The sequence below is a fragment of the Corvus brachyrhynchos genome, unplaced genomic scaffold, assembly GCF_000691975.1.
Source record: "Corvus brachyrhynchos isolate BGI_N302 unplaced genomic scaffold, ASM69197v1 scaffold115, whole genome shotgun sequence".
Lineage (NCBI taxonomy): Eukaryota > Metazoa > Chordata > Aves > Passeriformes > Corvidae > Corvus > Corvus brachyrhynchos.
The window spans coordinates 14,506,873-14,521,464 of record NW_008239553.1 but is presented as its reverse complement, the minus strand read 5'-3'; the positions used below and the strand labels follow the sequence as shown (position 1 = coordinate 14,521,464).

At 35.6% G+C, this 14,592-nt stretch overlaps 2 protein-coding genes across 19 annotated transcripts in view; one reads left to right on the top strand and one right to left on the bottom strand.

Annotated features, from left to right (window-relative positions):
• The window catches only part of RYR3 (ryanodine receptor 3), a 204,435-nt gene extending 202,424 nt beyond the window's left edge, over positions 1-2,011 (top strand). For all 18 annotated transcript variants that reach the window (XM_017741942.1, XM_017741945.1, XM_017741940.1 and 15 more), the window contains 2 exons: positions 230-281; positions 1,081-2,011. In XM_017741942.1, the coding sequence (XP_017597431.1) occupies positions 230-281; positions 1,081-1,176 (148 nt within the window). In that variant the 3' untranslated portion in view covers positions 1,177-2,011. The remainder of the gene's footprint in view (positions 1-229; positions 282-1,080) is intronic.
• Positions 2,012-2,087: 76 nt separating this feature from the next.
• Positions 2,088-14,592, bottom strand: part of AVEN (apoptosis and caspase activation inhibitor) — a 69,870-nt gene continuing 57,365 nt past the window's right edge. Inside the window, exons 2-5 of the mRNA XM_017741951.1 lie at positions 8,552-8,622; positions 5,042-5,137; positions 3,139-3,499; positions 2,088-2,533 (exon numbers count right to left, since the gene is read on the bottom strand). Coding sequence (XP_017597440.1) covers positions 2,418-2,533; positions 3,139-3,499; positions 5,042-5,137; positions 8,552-8,622 — 644 coding nt within the window. The 3' untranslated portion in view covers positions 2,088-2,417. The remainder of the gene's footprint in view (positions 2,534-3,138; positions 3,500-5,041; positions 5,138-8,551; positions 8,623-14,592) is intronic.

Below are 14,592 nucleotides of genomic sequence, written 5' to 3'. Positions count from 1 at the left end.
GCAGGAAATGCTAAACTGCATTTTTCTACAGATTTTTTATCTGTTAGCACTTCCACAGGAAACATGCTTCAGGACAGAATTTTCTCCTTTAAAATAAGCACTTTAGATGTCTAGCAGTGTCATTGCTTTGCTAGTTGGCATAATCTTCCTCATATACCCCAGACTAGAAAAGATCAGGTAGAGATGTTATGTTTCCTGCATTAATACCCACTTCATGGGCTTGTTTCAGGTTCTTCTTAATGTATCTAATTAACAAGGATGAAACTGAGCATACTGGCCAGGTGAGTAGAAAATAAAACTTAATGGTTTTTCTTAAGTTTATCTTTCAACATTTTTATCTTCTCAAGACTCGTAGCTGTGTACCAGCAGGTGGAACTGATGTAGCACTGAGAAGTGGGGATGATGCCACTCTCTCCAAGAGTCTACTGCCAGTGAAAGAAAAGAAGGGTTAAAACAAAAGGGAGGGGGGGCATGCTGCCCCCTGCTATTTCACCCAGCAGTCAACTCTGTCAGAAGTCAGTTAGTTACTACTAATCTTACTGTCATCTTATCTCTGAGAAGAAAACCCCAAATGCACCAGGTGTAGTTTATTCCCAAAAGGCTTAAGTGGTTAGGCTACTATATTTATAGTCAAAATATATATATATGTGTAAATAGGTATTTGGGTGTCCATATGTTTAGCATTGTTAAGCCCTAAAGGTAAATAAATAAGACAATAGCTAGAATTTAATTATATCTTATCTCTAATAAGAAGCTCTTAGGAAAACACTACAAAAGTACCTTTGTTTTCCATTCAAAGCAAAACACATTTGCTTATATACAGATTTATGAACAGGTTTGCTCTGATATAAATAGATTGATTAATTTATACTTAAGATATTTTACTAATAGACCTTGTATTTCAGTAGTACTGAATCAAAAGGAGTATAAAACTTTTAAAATTATTGAGTTACAAGCTTTTGAGTTCCAGTGTCTTTACAGTTCTACTCCATGGTAGCAAGCACAGTATGTGGTTATTGTTAGAAGTTTATCTACAGCACTAACTGCACTGTTAAAATAAATACTCTTTCTCCTTTTCAGGAATCATTTGTGTGGAAGATGTATCAAGAAAGATGTTGGGACTTTTTCCCAGCAGGGGACTGCTTCCGTAAACAGTATGAGGATCAACTTGGCTAGTATCACAAAAGAAATTATTTATTCATGAACTGCTAAGATCCAGTATACAAAAAAAAATGAATTCTGTTCTTTTCATGGTGTAATTTCACAGCTTGTATTTGCTTTAAATGTCTTTAAAGTTCAAGACACACATAAAATTTGACACTATTTCAGAAGCTTTTTGTACCTACCACACATGAAACAGGTCTTTTGTTGGCATTCTAATTGGAAAAAACTATGCCAGATTAACTTAAGCCTTCCAGTTCAAACATGGCCTAAAATTATAACAACTTTTTAACCACATCATTACCTGGTGTTTGGCAGTACAGTTGAAAGGGCTAAAAGGCATCTTAATTGCACATTTGACATTGAAGAACTTGAACATCAGAGGCCATACCTCAGAAAAAACAATTCAACTAACTGCTGTCCAGTTTTTCCCCACGGTATTTGCTAGTCAATGTATTAAGATACAGTTTGAAAAGCTTTAAGCAGTTAAAAGGAAATCATTTTCAAACACTTTGTCAACCTTGAAACATTAAAGTGCCTTAAAACCTCTGTAGACATAGCTATGCAAACTTTTTATTTGTGTTCTAGACGAACAGACCCATTAACTGTATTGCTTTTCCGTCCTTCTGTATCAAATTGCACTTGAAGTTTGTTTATATCCTACCTTCAATAACAGCTTATTAGATGCTGCTGTTAAAAGACTTACACTGTATAAAAATGAACACAATCTAAATCTTAGGCCAAAATAAAACAATGCTCTATAGTCACCTGCAAGTAGAAGTTGCTAGGATTATGCATTTTTTTTCTTTTAATAAAAAGTGCCCACTGCAATAAAGTATTATAAACCAAATATTATCATTGCTGTCATCTTTCCCATTTTTCTACAATATGGAGTTTTGTGACAATAGTGACTAAAAACACATGTATTCATTGTTCATCCACAGCTTTATTTTAATGATTACATTGAGCAAGTACAAGCTGAAATAACTGTTCTCTTTGTGCAATGTAGCCTGCTTCTTTAGCAAAGAAAACTATAATTTCATCACAAATTTTAGACCTTTCTAATAATATCATTAGTCTTCAACAGTTTTCAATCTCATCTAAATTAATTCTGGTTGCACAAAATTCTAAGTGCTGGCAAAGATAAACAGGCATTTGGCATACAGAGGAAAGGGAACAACAAGGAGACAAAGAAAGATTCAACTTTCTATGTAATGTTTGCTATATTCAGTTATTCATATGAGGAAATCTGAGCTTCAGGAGATCATGCTGTCCAGCCAATCTTCAAGCTCTTCTTCAGTAACATCTTTAGATGTACATTGCTGTTGCTGTGATGTGTTCTTGTCTTCAGGCATATCTACTTTCGAAGGCTCTAGAAAAGTGAAAACAACAAGATTGAAAATCTGGAAACAATTCCATACTACCTCTCTCTCCTGCATTGTTTTGCTTTTAATGCACAAGTGACTGTATTTAAACACAATCTCTCCTTCTTGAAGAACAGAGAGTCACATTCCAAAAATAGTTTCTATGCTAAACTTAATTTTGTAAGATCAATGCTAGTAAAATTTGAAAGTAGCATTTAGGAGAAGCCATCAGAAATAGCTGTCAATTCTTCTGTACACTATCAGCACAGTGAACTAAGGGCTGAAGAAGTTACATGAATACTTTATCTCCCCTGCAATAAAATTCCCCAGCAGTACACTTTTTAAAAAAATTTAAATATTTGCTAAATCATAAGTCCAATGCTGTTTTGCAGAAGAATTTCACTTAATGTTTAAAGTGAAACTGACAATTGTTTAGTAAGAAGTTAAAACTGACAATGAACAAATGGGTCAGAACACAGCCCCAGAAAAATAAAATGCAGTGTGACAGAGATGATGATAGCAGTACTGTTAACTGGCTAATCAAAAACTAAAAAAATCACCAAACCAGAAAATAACGGAAATGAAATAAGGGCACGCTCGGGAGAAAACTTACCATTTTCCTTACAATCCATTTTCAAATCTTTCTCAGTTGATACACTGCAGGATAATGTACCTGATGCAGGTCTATTTTCTGTATTAATGGGAGCCTCTAGATTCAGGAGAAGATCTAGTTCTTCATCCAAATGGTCAGTGTCTTGATTTGATAGCGGATGGACTCTCTGAAATGATTCTCTTGCATTTGTCGTAGAGCCATTTTTACTTCCAGGTTCTGATGGAGCAACAGAATTACCAACAGGATGGGAGACCAACATGGTTTCACTTTGAGCCAGAGACTGTCGAAACAGCTGCTCTCTCTTCTTCCCATCTTCAAAAATTTTAGATTTCATCTGTGGGATCTCTAGAGGTGTTGATGCCTAAGAATACAAAAAAGGACTTGAGTCCTTATAATGATTATCTATTATTACTATTCTGTCCAATTTGGATTATAATTAAAACTTGCTATATTTGATCACTTACGAAGGTACAGAAAATTTGAGCAGAATTGAATTCAGAAGTAAAAGGAAACTAAAGTTATCTTGATACTTTTACAAAATCAAATGCAAAATACAAGCTCCTTTTATCACTTATTACAGAATATGAGATTGTACGCTAACACTGATACTGACAGAATCATAGAACGGTTTGGAAGGGATCCTAAAAATCACCTAGTTCCAGGCTGCCTGCCACGGGCAGGGAACCTTCCACTAGACCAGATTGCTCAAAGCCTCATCCAACTTGGCCTTGAACACTTCCAGGGATGGGGAGTCCATAGTTTCCCTAGGAAAGCTGTTCCAGTGCCTTACCACACTTGCAGTAACAAACTTCTTCCTGAAATCTAATCTAAACCAAGCCTCCTTCAGCTCCAAGTCATTTCCTTTGTCCTATCCATACATGCCCTTTTGAAAAGTCCTTCTCTAGCTCTGGTCTGTAGGCCTGCTTAAGGTACTGGAAGGTGCTGTAAGGTCTCCTTTGGTGCCTCCTGCTCTGCAGGCTGAAGAGCCCCAACTCTCAGCCTGTCTTCACTGGAGATATGCTTCAGCTCTCTGATCAACTTTGTGGCCCTCCTCTGCACTCATTCCAACAGATCCATGTCTTTCTTGTGCTGGGACCCCAGAGCTGGATGCAGCACTCTAGGTGGGATCTCACAAGGGCAGAGCAGACAGCGAGAATCACCCAACCCAACCTGCTGCTCAGGTTTCCTTTGAAACATGGCATGCATTGCTGAGTCACGTTGAGCTTTTCATTCATAAACACCCCCAAGTCCTTTTCCCCAGGGCTAGTCTTAATCCTTCTGTAAGGGTCACACTGCTTGGACAGCTGGATCCTTTCAAGAATTTTGGTTTTATATTTAAGTCTCACTGGCTCTTTCACCCTTACATTAGTATTTGCTTTTTCACAGTCTGAAGGAACACATTACTAATATTGTTGCTACCTCCCTCCTCCTGACACTGGAGAATAAATGACATTTTCTTCACCGGTACAATTGACAGTTCTACCTATTAAGACTGATTCATGGAAAAAGCATGTATGTTGATATTAGTTATGTGAAGATTAAGTCACAATTAAAATAATTAGCAGGAAGAATGTGAAAGCACTTAGAAAATTTTGGTGCAAGCTTTTAGCAGCTGCTAGCAAGAGAAGCAAACACAAAAATAGCGGAATCATTCCATGTCAAACACTCTGATACTTAGTTTCAAATCTAATATGCTGCATATCCAGAATTTTGTTTAAATAAATAAGCACATAAAATATGCTAATAGAGGGGTATCCTGCATTACATGCCAGTCGACATGCCAGTCTAAATGAATCCATGTACTTACATAATACATTCTACTTATGTTTGAAGACTAATCATTCTTGCATACATTGTTTCTCTTAAAATATTTGCATTTTCCTGTGAAATTTCACAGCATTACCTGCACAAGGTCGGCAGCTACATTCAACCTCAGATGTAGAGGCAATTCCTGAAGGGCCTGGACCAAAGACTGGCAGTCAACACAAAGTGCAGAGAACTGAAATGCAATTCAACACATAGTACACTTGTGAAAAAACACAAAACAACCAACCAAACACAAAAACATCCACCAACAAAAACCCTAGTAATTTTAATGTATTATATTCCCCCGTCACACACATTCAAGAAATCTAATGAAATACGCAAATTAATAGTTTAAAATGCACTTTCATTAAGCAGTTTGGCTAAATAATAACATATAAGCACCTAAAATGCAAATGATCATTTAAGGTTAAAAAACAAGGTATAAATTGAATGCTCCTTAGAAAATACCTTGCAATTCCAAAGTAGGAAATAGTTCAGGAACTTGACAATGGCATAAGAAGCTTTTCCAACTGAAACATCTTTTGAACTGTGAAGCTTTCATGCAGTGTAAAATGCCATTCTTTAATGAGTTGCTACTATTTCTGAAGCAATCATCCTGTGTAGCTCCTGTGTAGCCAAATTTAATGCCTAAACAGGGGCTTTTGTATTATTTCCCTATCTTTTCAAATGTTTTGATACTTACAAAAGCTACAAAGTATATAGTTACAAACATTTCTAAAATTACACTCAAGAAAGATATGCTACTCCTGCTAAATGAGAACTTGTTAGTGTGACAGGTATTGAAGTTTCCTTTTCTCTTGACCCTTTTTTAAAAACAAACTTACACAAAATGGACCAGCAATATTTGCAGTTTCTACAGAACAACCCAGATTTCAGTAGTTTTAAAACAGATTTCAAGCTCAGAGTACAGCAGAACATTCTGAGCACGTTCACCATAGATAATCTGACAAAGATAAATCTGATATCCATCACATATTTTAAAATCTGACAACAAAATGCTTAAGTTCAGTCTACACTCTCATTTTCATGGAAGTAGAGAAGTTGCTTCCAAATCTCACTTAGAGGGACAAAAGTTTGCCCCTCTCAATATGATATAGACTGGCACAGACATTTAGAAGTCCAAATACTCATAAATTAGGAGAGTTTTGTGACATATCGTAAGAGATTTGTCAAAGAAATTCATACTGCTTCCAAAAGCCAGTCAACACCTTTTAACAGGCTTTTAGCAACTGCACATGTAGTAAGAATGAACATCAAAGACATAGTGAGTTCTGACATTATATTTACAAAATTAAATGTTAAAAATAAACAATGCAGTTGATTTAACAGTTTCTTGTATCCAAATTCAGGTTCTGGCATCCAGTAATGAGAATAAAAGGACCAAACAAATATCTGATGTAAGAATTTTTCTTCTGCATTAGGAAATTTATTTTACAATGGATTAGTGATCACCATCAGAGATGATTCACTGGTGCAAAGTCTTCAGCAAATAATTCTTGTTGCCAGCAATAAACTAGATCTTCAGAAAATCCAGTTATTTTGACAAATATTAAGGATCAAATATAACTTCTGCATGGTTGCAAAAGAGAAGGAAACTGTATGAATCTGCTAACACAAAAAATTCTAAAAAGTATAATTGAACAACATTTAAGTGCATTTTGGAAGAGCTATGTATACTTGCAAAAATATTAACATGAATGAACATTGCAAATGAAGGTAAAAAAGAGGAGATAGGGAAGAGGAGGAAAGGTTGAGGATAAAGGAAGTAAAGGAAGAGAGGAATTCTGAAAAATAATAGAAGAAGGAATTTGCTATCTAAGTAGAGATTTCTATAACAGTAGTGTTGTAATAAAAAGTGAAGGGATCAAAGCAGTATTTAATAAATTATGAACACGTCATGGCAGATAGCATTATTTGGTCAAAAAAAACCTAGAAGCATACTTTGTTGCTGGAATTCCCGTTTTTTTCACTGAAAAATCCACACGACTAACATCTGTTTGCTTTTTCAACTGCAGACCATGTTATGAAACATTTTTATTGCATTTTATCAATATGCAATGGTGCAAATACAAATATACTTTTTGTAAAAATGAAAGACGGTATTCTTAATAAACTGAAATTTTGTTAGTGTTGATGTCACTGTGACATTTCCATTCCACATTTGAAACTGATGCTTTGGCATTGCTTTCTACAAAAGATAGTGAGAAATGTCTAATCTTTTTTTGTCTTTTTTTAATGTCTTTTCTGCTTTATTCTGTTTCCTCATAATCAATTTACTTCAGTTTAAAATTCTCTAATCCTGTACATAATGTGTAGACAGTCAAAGAACTAGAAACAGGTGAGCTAAGAGGCAAAGGCCAGGAATTTGGCAAATGGTATCTAGCATGAAAATTAAACTTGGATCTGGCTTTCAGGGAAAAGAAAGATGGGTCAGAAACAAAAAGAAGATACCAGGTTGAAGACCAGAGACAATGTGAAAAATTAGATAATGCTATGAAATGATCTGGGACAGCATTCTGGATTAAAATAAGAAATCAAAGTAAGGGTAACGGTGAAAACATGCAGTTTCAGTCTGCTCACAATGGCTTTAGGCATTCAGGAATTAATTATTGTGTTCTAATCACCTAAATACTATAATGAAAAGCCTCTGAGGAAGTTACAAAGAAATTAATATTTGGGATACTGACATCATCCTGCACAGTACGAGCAGAAGAACTGGTAAGAAAAAAATAGTCACTGAAAGACTGTGTTCCACTAAGAAACAGGTGGTGGTTTAAACAAGTGCTGCATTGGGGTTTATTTCCTCATTTTAATTTGCCTTTGCAACTCTAAAATACCTTTAAGTATCACTTCCCAGGGAATAATTATTGTAATATTTTAGAAAATAAATAGCAAATCTTTAAAATTTGAATATATGTGGATCTTACAGGAAATACTCAATCAGAGTTTCATAGAAATTTTAAGAAAAACCTGGAAGACAAAAGCATATATTTTGCAAAAATTTAGGTGACTTGCACGAGGAAGACAGCTGCAGAGATTGAGACACTTTAAGGTATCCTGATAGACAAAACAGGAGACTTCTATTGCCATGCTCCTTTATATTCAGCATAAAGAATTCATATACAAATAATCTAGTTGGTGCACTAAGTTTCAACCAGAGGATATGAACTGTTAATTTGAAGGAACTAGAATGCTTCATAGTCCATTATATGAACATACTCCTACAGGTTTTGTTATAGTAATTCTACTAAACACCTTTCTCTTGAATACAGCTCAAAAAGGAAGGCTAAATTTCTGTGTCAGTAAAGAGACAATCCCTTATTTTCTCTTCACTGGAGGGCTTTCTTGTTATTTCCTCCCAACATGACTTAAAAAACCTAGCCTGCTGCTTTGATTAGTATTCAGTAGAAAAAAAGGACAAGGCCCAAGGACAAGAGCCTCCAGCATTAGAGAGAAGTTGATAAAAATATACATAATAAAGAGTGTTATTATTGTATCAACAATTTGTTGCTGAAGGCACAACTACCTAGATATTCTGTCCCAGGTGATTATCTATATAAAATCACTTGACTGATAAATCTGTTACCTGCTTATGGCATATACTTTCTTTATCCCATTCCTTCTCGTCAGCAAATCGAAACTGTGTAAAGGAATCTCCTAAAGAAAAGAAATAAAAAATATATTTATTTTAAAAAGGAATAGCAAGTTTTCTCTGAAGTTCCCAACTCTAAAGAAGTAAATTCAATAAATAAATCTCACCTCTTCAACAAATTTTCATTTTATATTTAATATTAATGCTGCTTGTATTCACAATATTAAACTTATTTATGCCAAACTTCTATAGGCCTTTTGCAAAACAGTACTAAAAAAGGGCAACAAATACAAAACTGAATGATGAGGTGTTAGGTGCCATGGCAACATGTAAGGTTTGCATTCAAAAGTCCAATTTGGACAATTTTGGACAGCATACTAGGAATACACACAGTATTCACCGAGTGAATTTCTTATTAACAGCTTTGAAAGTTCTGTATATAGACTTTCTCTTACTGACATGCAAATATTTCTAAAAATGGATTGTAAATATTTTTAAAAATCACTTTGTACAAGCCAAAGAAAGACTTCCTGTTCTCTGGTAGCTATATTCTCTCTTCCTTGAACTAGTCCCTCCTCCAGCACATCATCAAAAAAAGGCACTGAACCCCAAATTCCAATTCACATGCAAAAAGGACTGAATTAAAAGAAAGCCTTAAATAGGACTAATTAAGTTAAATACATAACCTTAATTACAGGATCTTCTAACCTTCTAACATTCCTGTAAGCCAACAGAAACTTTCTCTTACTATAAGGGATATTGGATTATCATTTTGCTTGAAATGCCTTTTTTTTTTTTTTTAATTTTGCTTTTATTGCAGCACAATGCTGTGTTACAAAAGACAGACCTACTAATTTATTTACTGAAAAAAACCATACAAGAACTCCAATAACTCAAAAAAATCAGTAAGGTCTGTGACAGAGGAAACATGAAAGATTAGGGTTGAAAGATGATGGCCAAAGGTATAGAGTAAGAGAAAGCTAAGATGTGCCTTCTTAAACTGCAATTAAAAGATAAATAACTGTTTCGGGAGTTCTATTAGTAAAAAAATAAACATGCTGAATTATTATTCAGAGGAGATGAAATTTGATCCTGAGAATTAAAGAGCTACTAAGTTGGTCAAGGGTCTGGAGAGTCCCTCTTTTGACAAAAGGCTGAGGGAGCTGGGCCTGTTCAGCCTTGAGAAGACTGAGAGGGAACCTCATCACTGTCTGTAAGTATCTGAGGGGAGGGTGCCAAGAGGCTCTTCTCAGTGGCACCAAGCAATAGGACAAGAGGCAATGGGCAGAAACTGATGCACAGGAAGTTACACCAAAACATGAGGAAGAACTCCTTTACTGTGAGCACTGGAACAGGTTGTCCAGAGAGATTCTGGAGTCTCGCTTACTGGAGATATTCAAGAACCATCTGGATGCAGTCCTGTGCCATGTGCTCTGGTATGGCCCTGCTTGAGCAGGGAGGTTGGAAGAGATGACCCACTGCAGTCCCTTCCAGCCTGACCCATTCTGTGATCACCAGTAAGTCACTGAGATTTCTTCCAACAGCTCTCTCTGAAAGAGAATGAATGCTCTAGAGTTTACAATGGCTTTACCAGCAATTGATCATCTAGCTTTCATTTGGCTCTCAACATCCCAAATGCCATACATACCTTTGACAATTCCTGAATCATGCCCTTAATCCTGCAGTCAAAATCCGAACATATAATTTGCCTTCCCCCACATGGCTTTTTTATATTGTCTGCCTGTCCCAAAATGTAGGAGAGTGCAACCTTTCAGCAATTTTGGTCAATAGTGCAAGCATCAGCTGGCTTCTGTTTTGCAAGAAAAATGAATAAGCAGCAAAATGGCATAGTAATTGGCATATTTCTTTACCAAATAATGAGAAATGAGATACCTAATCATCCTTCAGGTGGAATTTAAAATTTATTGGCCGTGAATTTTTCAAATTTTTTTAGTATCTAAAGTGCATTTCTAGTTCATTACATTTCATGTATGGTCTTTGGGTATGCAAATGTAGTTGTATACTAGTAACACTGAGTACCTGGCACATCCATCATCATAATTTTCAGAACCATTACAGGAAGAAAGTAACCTTCTCAGCTGAATATTTGTATAGATATTTAAGGCCATTACCATGTCCAGCTCGAATATGCATTTCCCTCTTTTCATTAGTTTTATCCTCTTTTCATTAGTTTTATCCAACACAGCTCAGCAGTATTGTGCTGATATACAGCCTTGACTGATCAGCTATGTTTTGGTTTACATTCAGTGTCTCCCGAGATTTCTGTTTTGAAAACAGCCATTGTCAAATAGTACAAGTACCAATAATTAAAATTAAGCACTGAAATTAACAATTAGATATCTAATAAAGTAGCTAATTCTACAAATGTTCAGTTCATACAGCACAAACACCAGGTTCCATGGTGTTTCTAGGAATGCTCAGCAGTGTGGAAAAATAAGACCCTCTATCTTTATGCATCTATCTGCAGATGCAAACACTTAACTTGAGCACTCACAGTTGTCTCACTACTGAAAAAGGCACCTCCCTCTTCATTGCACACAGCACAAGAGGAAATAAATGCCTCTGTTTCAAAATATCTAGAGTACTGCTAATACATAATAACTAATTCTGAAAACCAAAGAGATACAGATATAGTCCCCTGATTTTAAAGTGGGTAGGAAAACGCGCAAATTCATGTTTTAACACCTCATATTTTAAAGGCTCTATTTAGTTACAGATGCAAAGAAGATCTACAGAAAACAAAATGGTCCTCAAAGTCTTCCTTTGAGGCATAGGTATAGGCATAGGTACTTTTCCAACACCCCAACACTGCTCTAGTTATTGCTCACGCTGCATCACAGAGTAGTTTTCTCTACTCTTATAAAAGAGTAAAATGAAACAAAATGATTACTTAAATGCTCTCAGTATCTGAGAATGATCAGATGTAAACTAGCTAAATCAACCTACTTCATCTGGAAAACCCACTGGGATCAAGGCCTGGTTTATGATGGTCCACACTCACAAAGTTGGTAATCACAGACTCTGTTTGATATTGTATTGCTGAACTAAGGGGTATGACTTAAACTGTAGTTTAATTAGGCTCTTTAAGTAAGTTAACAAAGCATGTTTTTCAAATGGAAAAGCATAACTACAATCCACAGTAGCATATTTAATGCAAATTAGGGCAATGAGAATGTTAATCTAACCAATTATCTTTTCACAAATCCCTTTACCCTCAAAATAATCTCCTTTTATGCCATGAATAGTAATCAAACCACTTGCAATAACTCTGAGTTCCTTTCAACATAAAAAAATACTTTTCTTCATGTGAATATTTTTTATGTTACCTACAAGTACCATCTGGCCTTCAAATACAGAGTAGATTAAAATAATGCACTCAAGTAAACCTTACACATGGTCTTTGGTAACAGTCATGATAAGCCTTATATTGTTTATTGTTTAAAATGTGAAATTATTATGAAAATGGCAGAACTAAACCACCTTCCTTTCCTACCACTCAAACATATCATAAAGCTAAATGAATTTATTTAAAGAAAATGTATCTTTCATTTTTTCATTAGCTCAATTACCTTTTCATACAATTATTCATTGAATAGCAGAATCCAGCACATCCTACCTGCAATATATAATAAATATTTTCTAATTTGTGAAATTTAAAGTCTAAAAAATAGAAAAAATTGAAGAAAACCAGTTTCCAGTATGAAAAATTCCATCAGTGGAATGATTTTGTTAATTTAAAACTCTCTCAATCACATAAAACCTTACTGAAGACAGAGGAAAAAGACTATGTAGTCTTAGAGATGAAATTTCACATTGGAGTGGAGAATAAGAAGGAATTTAACATGATCCTTCTAAGATTGCCATGGCTGTAAAGAAGTGCTGCAAGTGCAAATATAATACTCTAAACCCATTTTTTAAATCATATCTCTCTTTTAGCCCCCTTTAGGTACTGGAAGGTGCTACAAGGTTTCCCCAGAGCGTTCTCTTCCCCAGGCTGAAATTCCCCAATTCTTTCAGCTTATCTCCATAGGATACTGATACCAAGGATATTTGTAACCTGCATAAACTGTCAAACTGTAAAGGATATTTGTAACCAGATTAAAAAAGAATAATATTCTAAATTATTTCCTTGGCACAACCATGCAGCACTGCTAGTCACATTTTAAAATAAAAACATTTGACCAAACAGCAGGATTATCTGACCAAGGCTAAATGATGTCTTCAAAATTTTACAATGTGTCACAGATAAAGGAGTGAGAAGGAAGGATCTTTGGAAACCAGTGCTGGTTCTGGAACAAAGAGTGTCTGTTCAGGAAGAACAGAACTAATTTAACACATAAAGGAACTGCATCCTATTGAAATCAAGGAGAGATACCAATTTTTCAAATGAGAAGCAGGGTGAAGCCAACAAATGCCAAAATACAGAATGGTTCAAAAAGAAAAAAAAACCCTACACATACAAAAAAATCCCCCGCAAACCAAATCTCTTTATTAAAAGCTAAAGCAGAGGCTAACAAGAGCCAGGAAAACCAAAGAAATAAAATTATACTGAAGAGGTTCAGAAAAACAAACAGTAGTACACTTGCTTCTTTATGAATACCAGGTGACTAAGAAATAAGACAGAAGAAACTGGAATGCCTTTAAGCCTTTAAAGCTTTAAAGACCTAAATGACTGCACAAGAATACTGGGAATAGTGAAAGGGAAACTGGGGAAGACAATGCAATATCAGCTGAATGTGTCTGATGGACAAATTAAGTAGAAATTAAATGGCTATGCAAGTAAACATAGTATTTTGGGGAAGAGTCAACATGGCATGTGAAGTTCTGCTGCATGACCTAAGACAACTTCTTGTAAGAAGCAAAATATCATGCATATAAGCAGGATCTAGTTCATATAATTTACATACATTTCCAAAAGCTCTCACTGACATCCCACTCCCTTTCCCACCCAAGAACTTCAGAGCAGCAAAAAGAAGAGGAGGCTTTGAATAAATAACACCTTGAATTAGGAAGAAAAGAGTAAACTGCCAATTTTCACATTAAAAGAAACAACCCGTGCAATACTCTGGGGTCATAGCTGTTTAATCTCTTCCCTCAATTAAAACAGAAGCGAAAAAAAGAGGAGAAAATGAAGTAACAAAATTTGCTGATGATACCAAGCTTTTTGTGTTAGTGCAGACGAAGGTAGGCTGTGAAGAATGACATAAGAACTCCGTAAGATTGAGAAAGTGGATTTTAAAATGGCAAATGAAGCTCAATACCGAAAATGTAAAATGCAGCAATTCTCCAAGGAAGTTTAGAGCTGACCAACACCATTCTGAATCAGAATCTCAGTGTTACACAGTGTGCAAAGGAGCAAACTCTTTGGAATTCTTAAAAAGGCAGGAATGAACAACACAGAGAACATGACTACATCACTATCCTGTATTACCTTGAATACTGTGCAGAGTCTTGGTTTCCCAAACCTCAAAAAATGTAACAACACTAGAAAAGGCATAAAAGAGATTTTGGATTGGAAGCAATTTAGTACCTTAAGCCAAAGGAGGGGAACCAAGGGAACATAACAGAGATCTAAAAACAGGAAAGGCATAAAAAGGGCAGATGGGTACTAAATGCTCATTGTCTCTTCTCACCTAGAGGCAGCAAAAGAACCCAGGAGGTAACAGACTCAAAACAAACAAAAAGCGGCAAATCTTTATAACTTGAAGCTGGGTCGTGGGACTCCGTGCCACCAGATGGTGCAGACAGCACAACATGCAAGGAGGGATATAGGATAACTATTTCTAAACACAAAGATTGCACATCTGGCTCAGCAAGTCCCTTAGACATAAACTGTTGCAGGTCAAGAAAGTATGTGGGAAAGTAGCATATAATACAGTACATTCAGGGGCCTTAGCTCAGGGGTCTCCAGATGGACCTTGGGTCTGCTTCAGTAGAGCCAACACTAAACTAAAGCAAATGGCTATTTTATATATACCTTTAGAGCTCTACCCTTCTCTTAATTGGCTATCTTT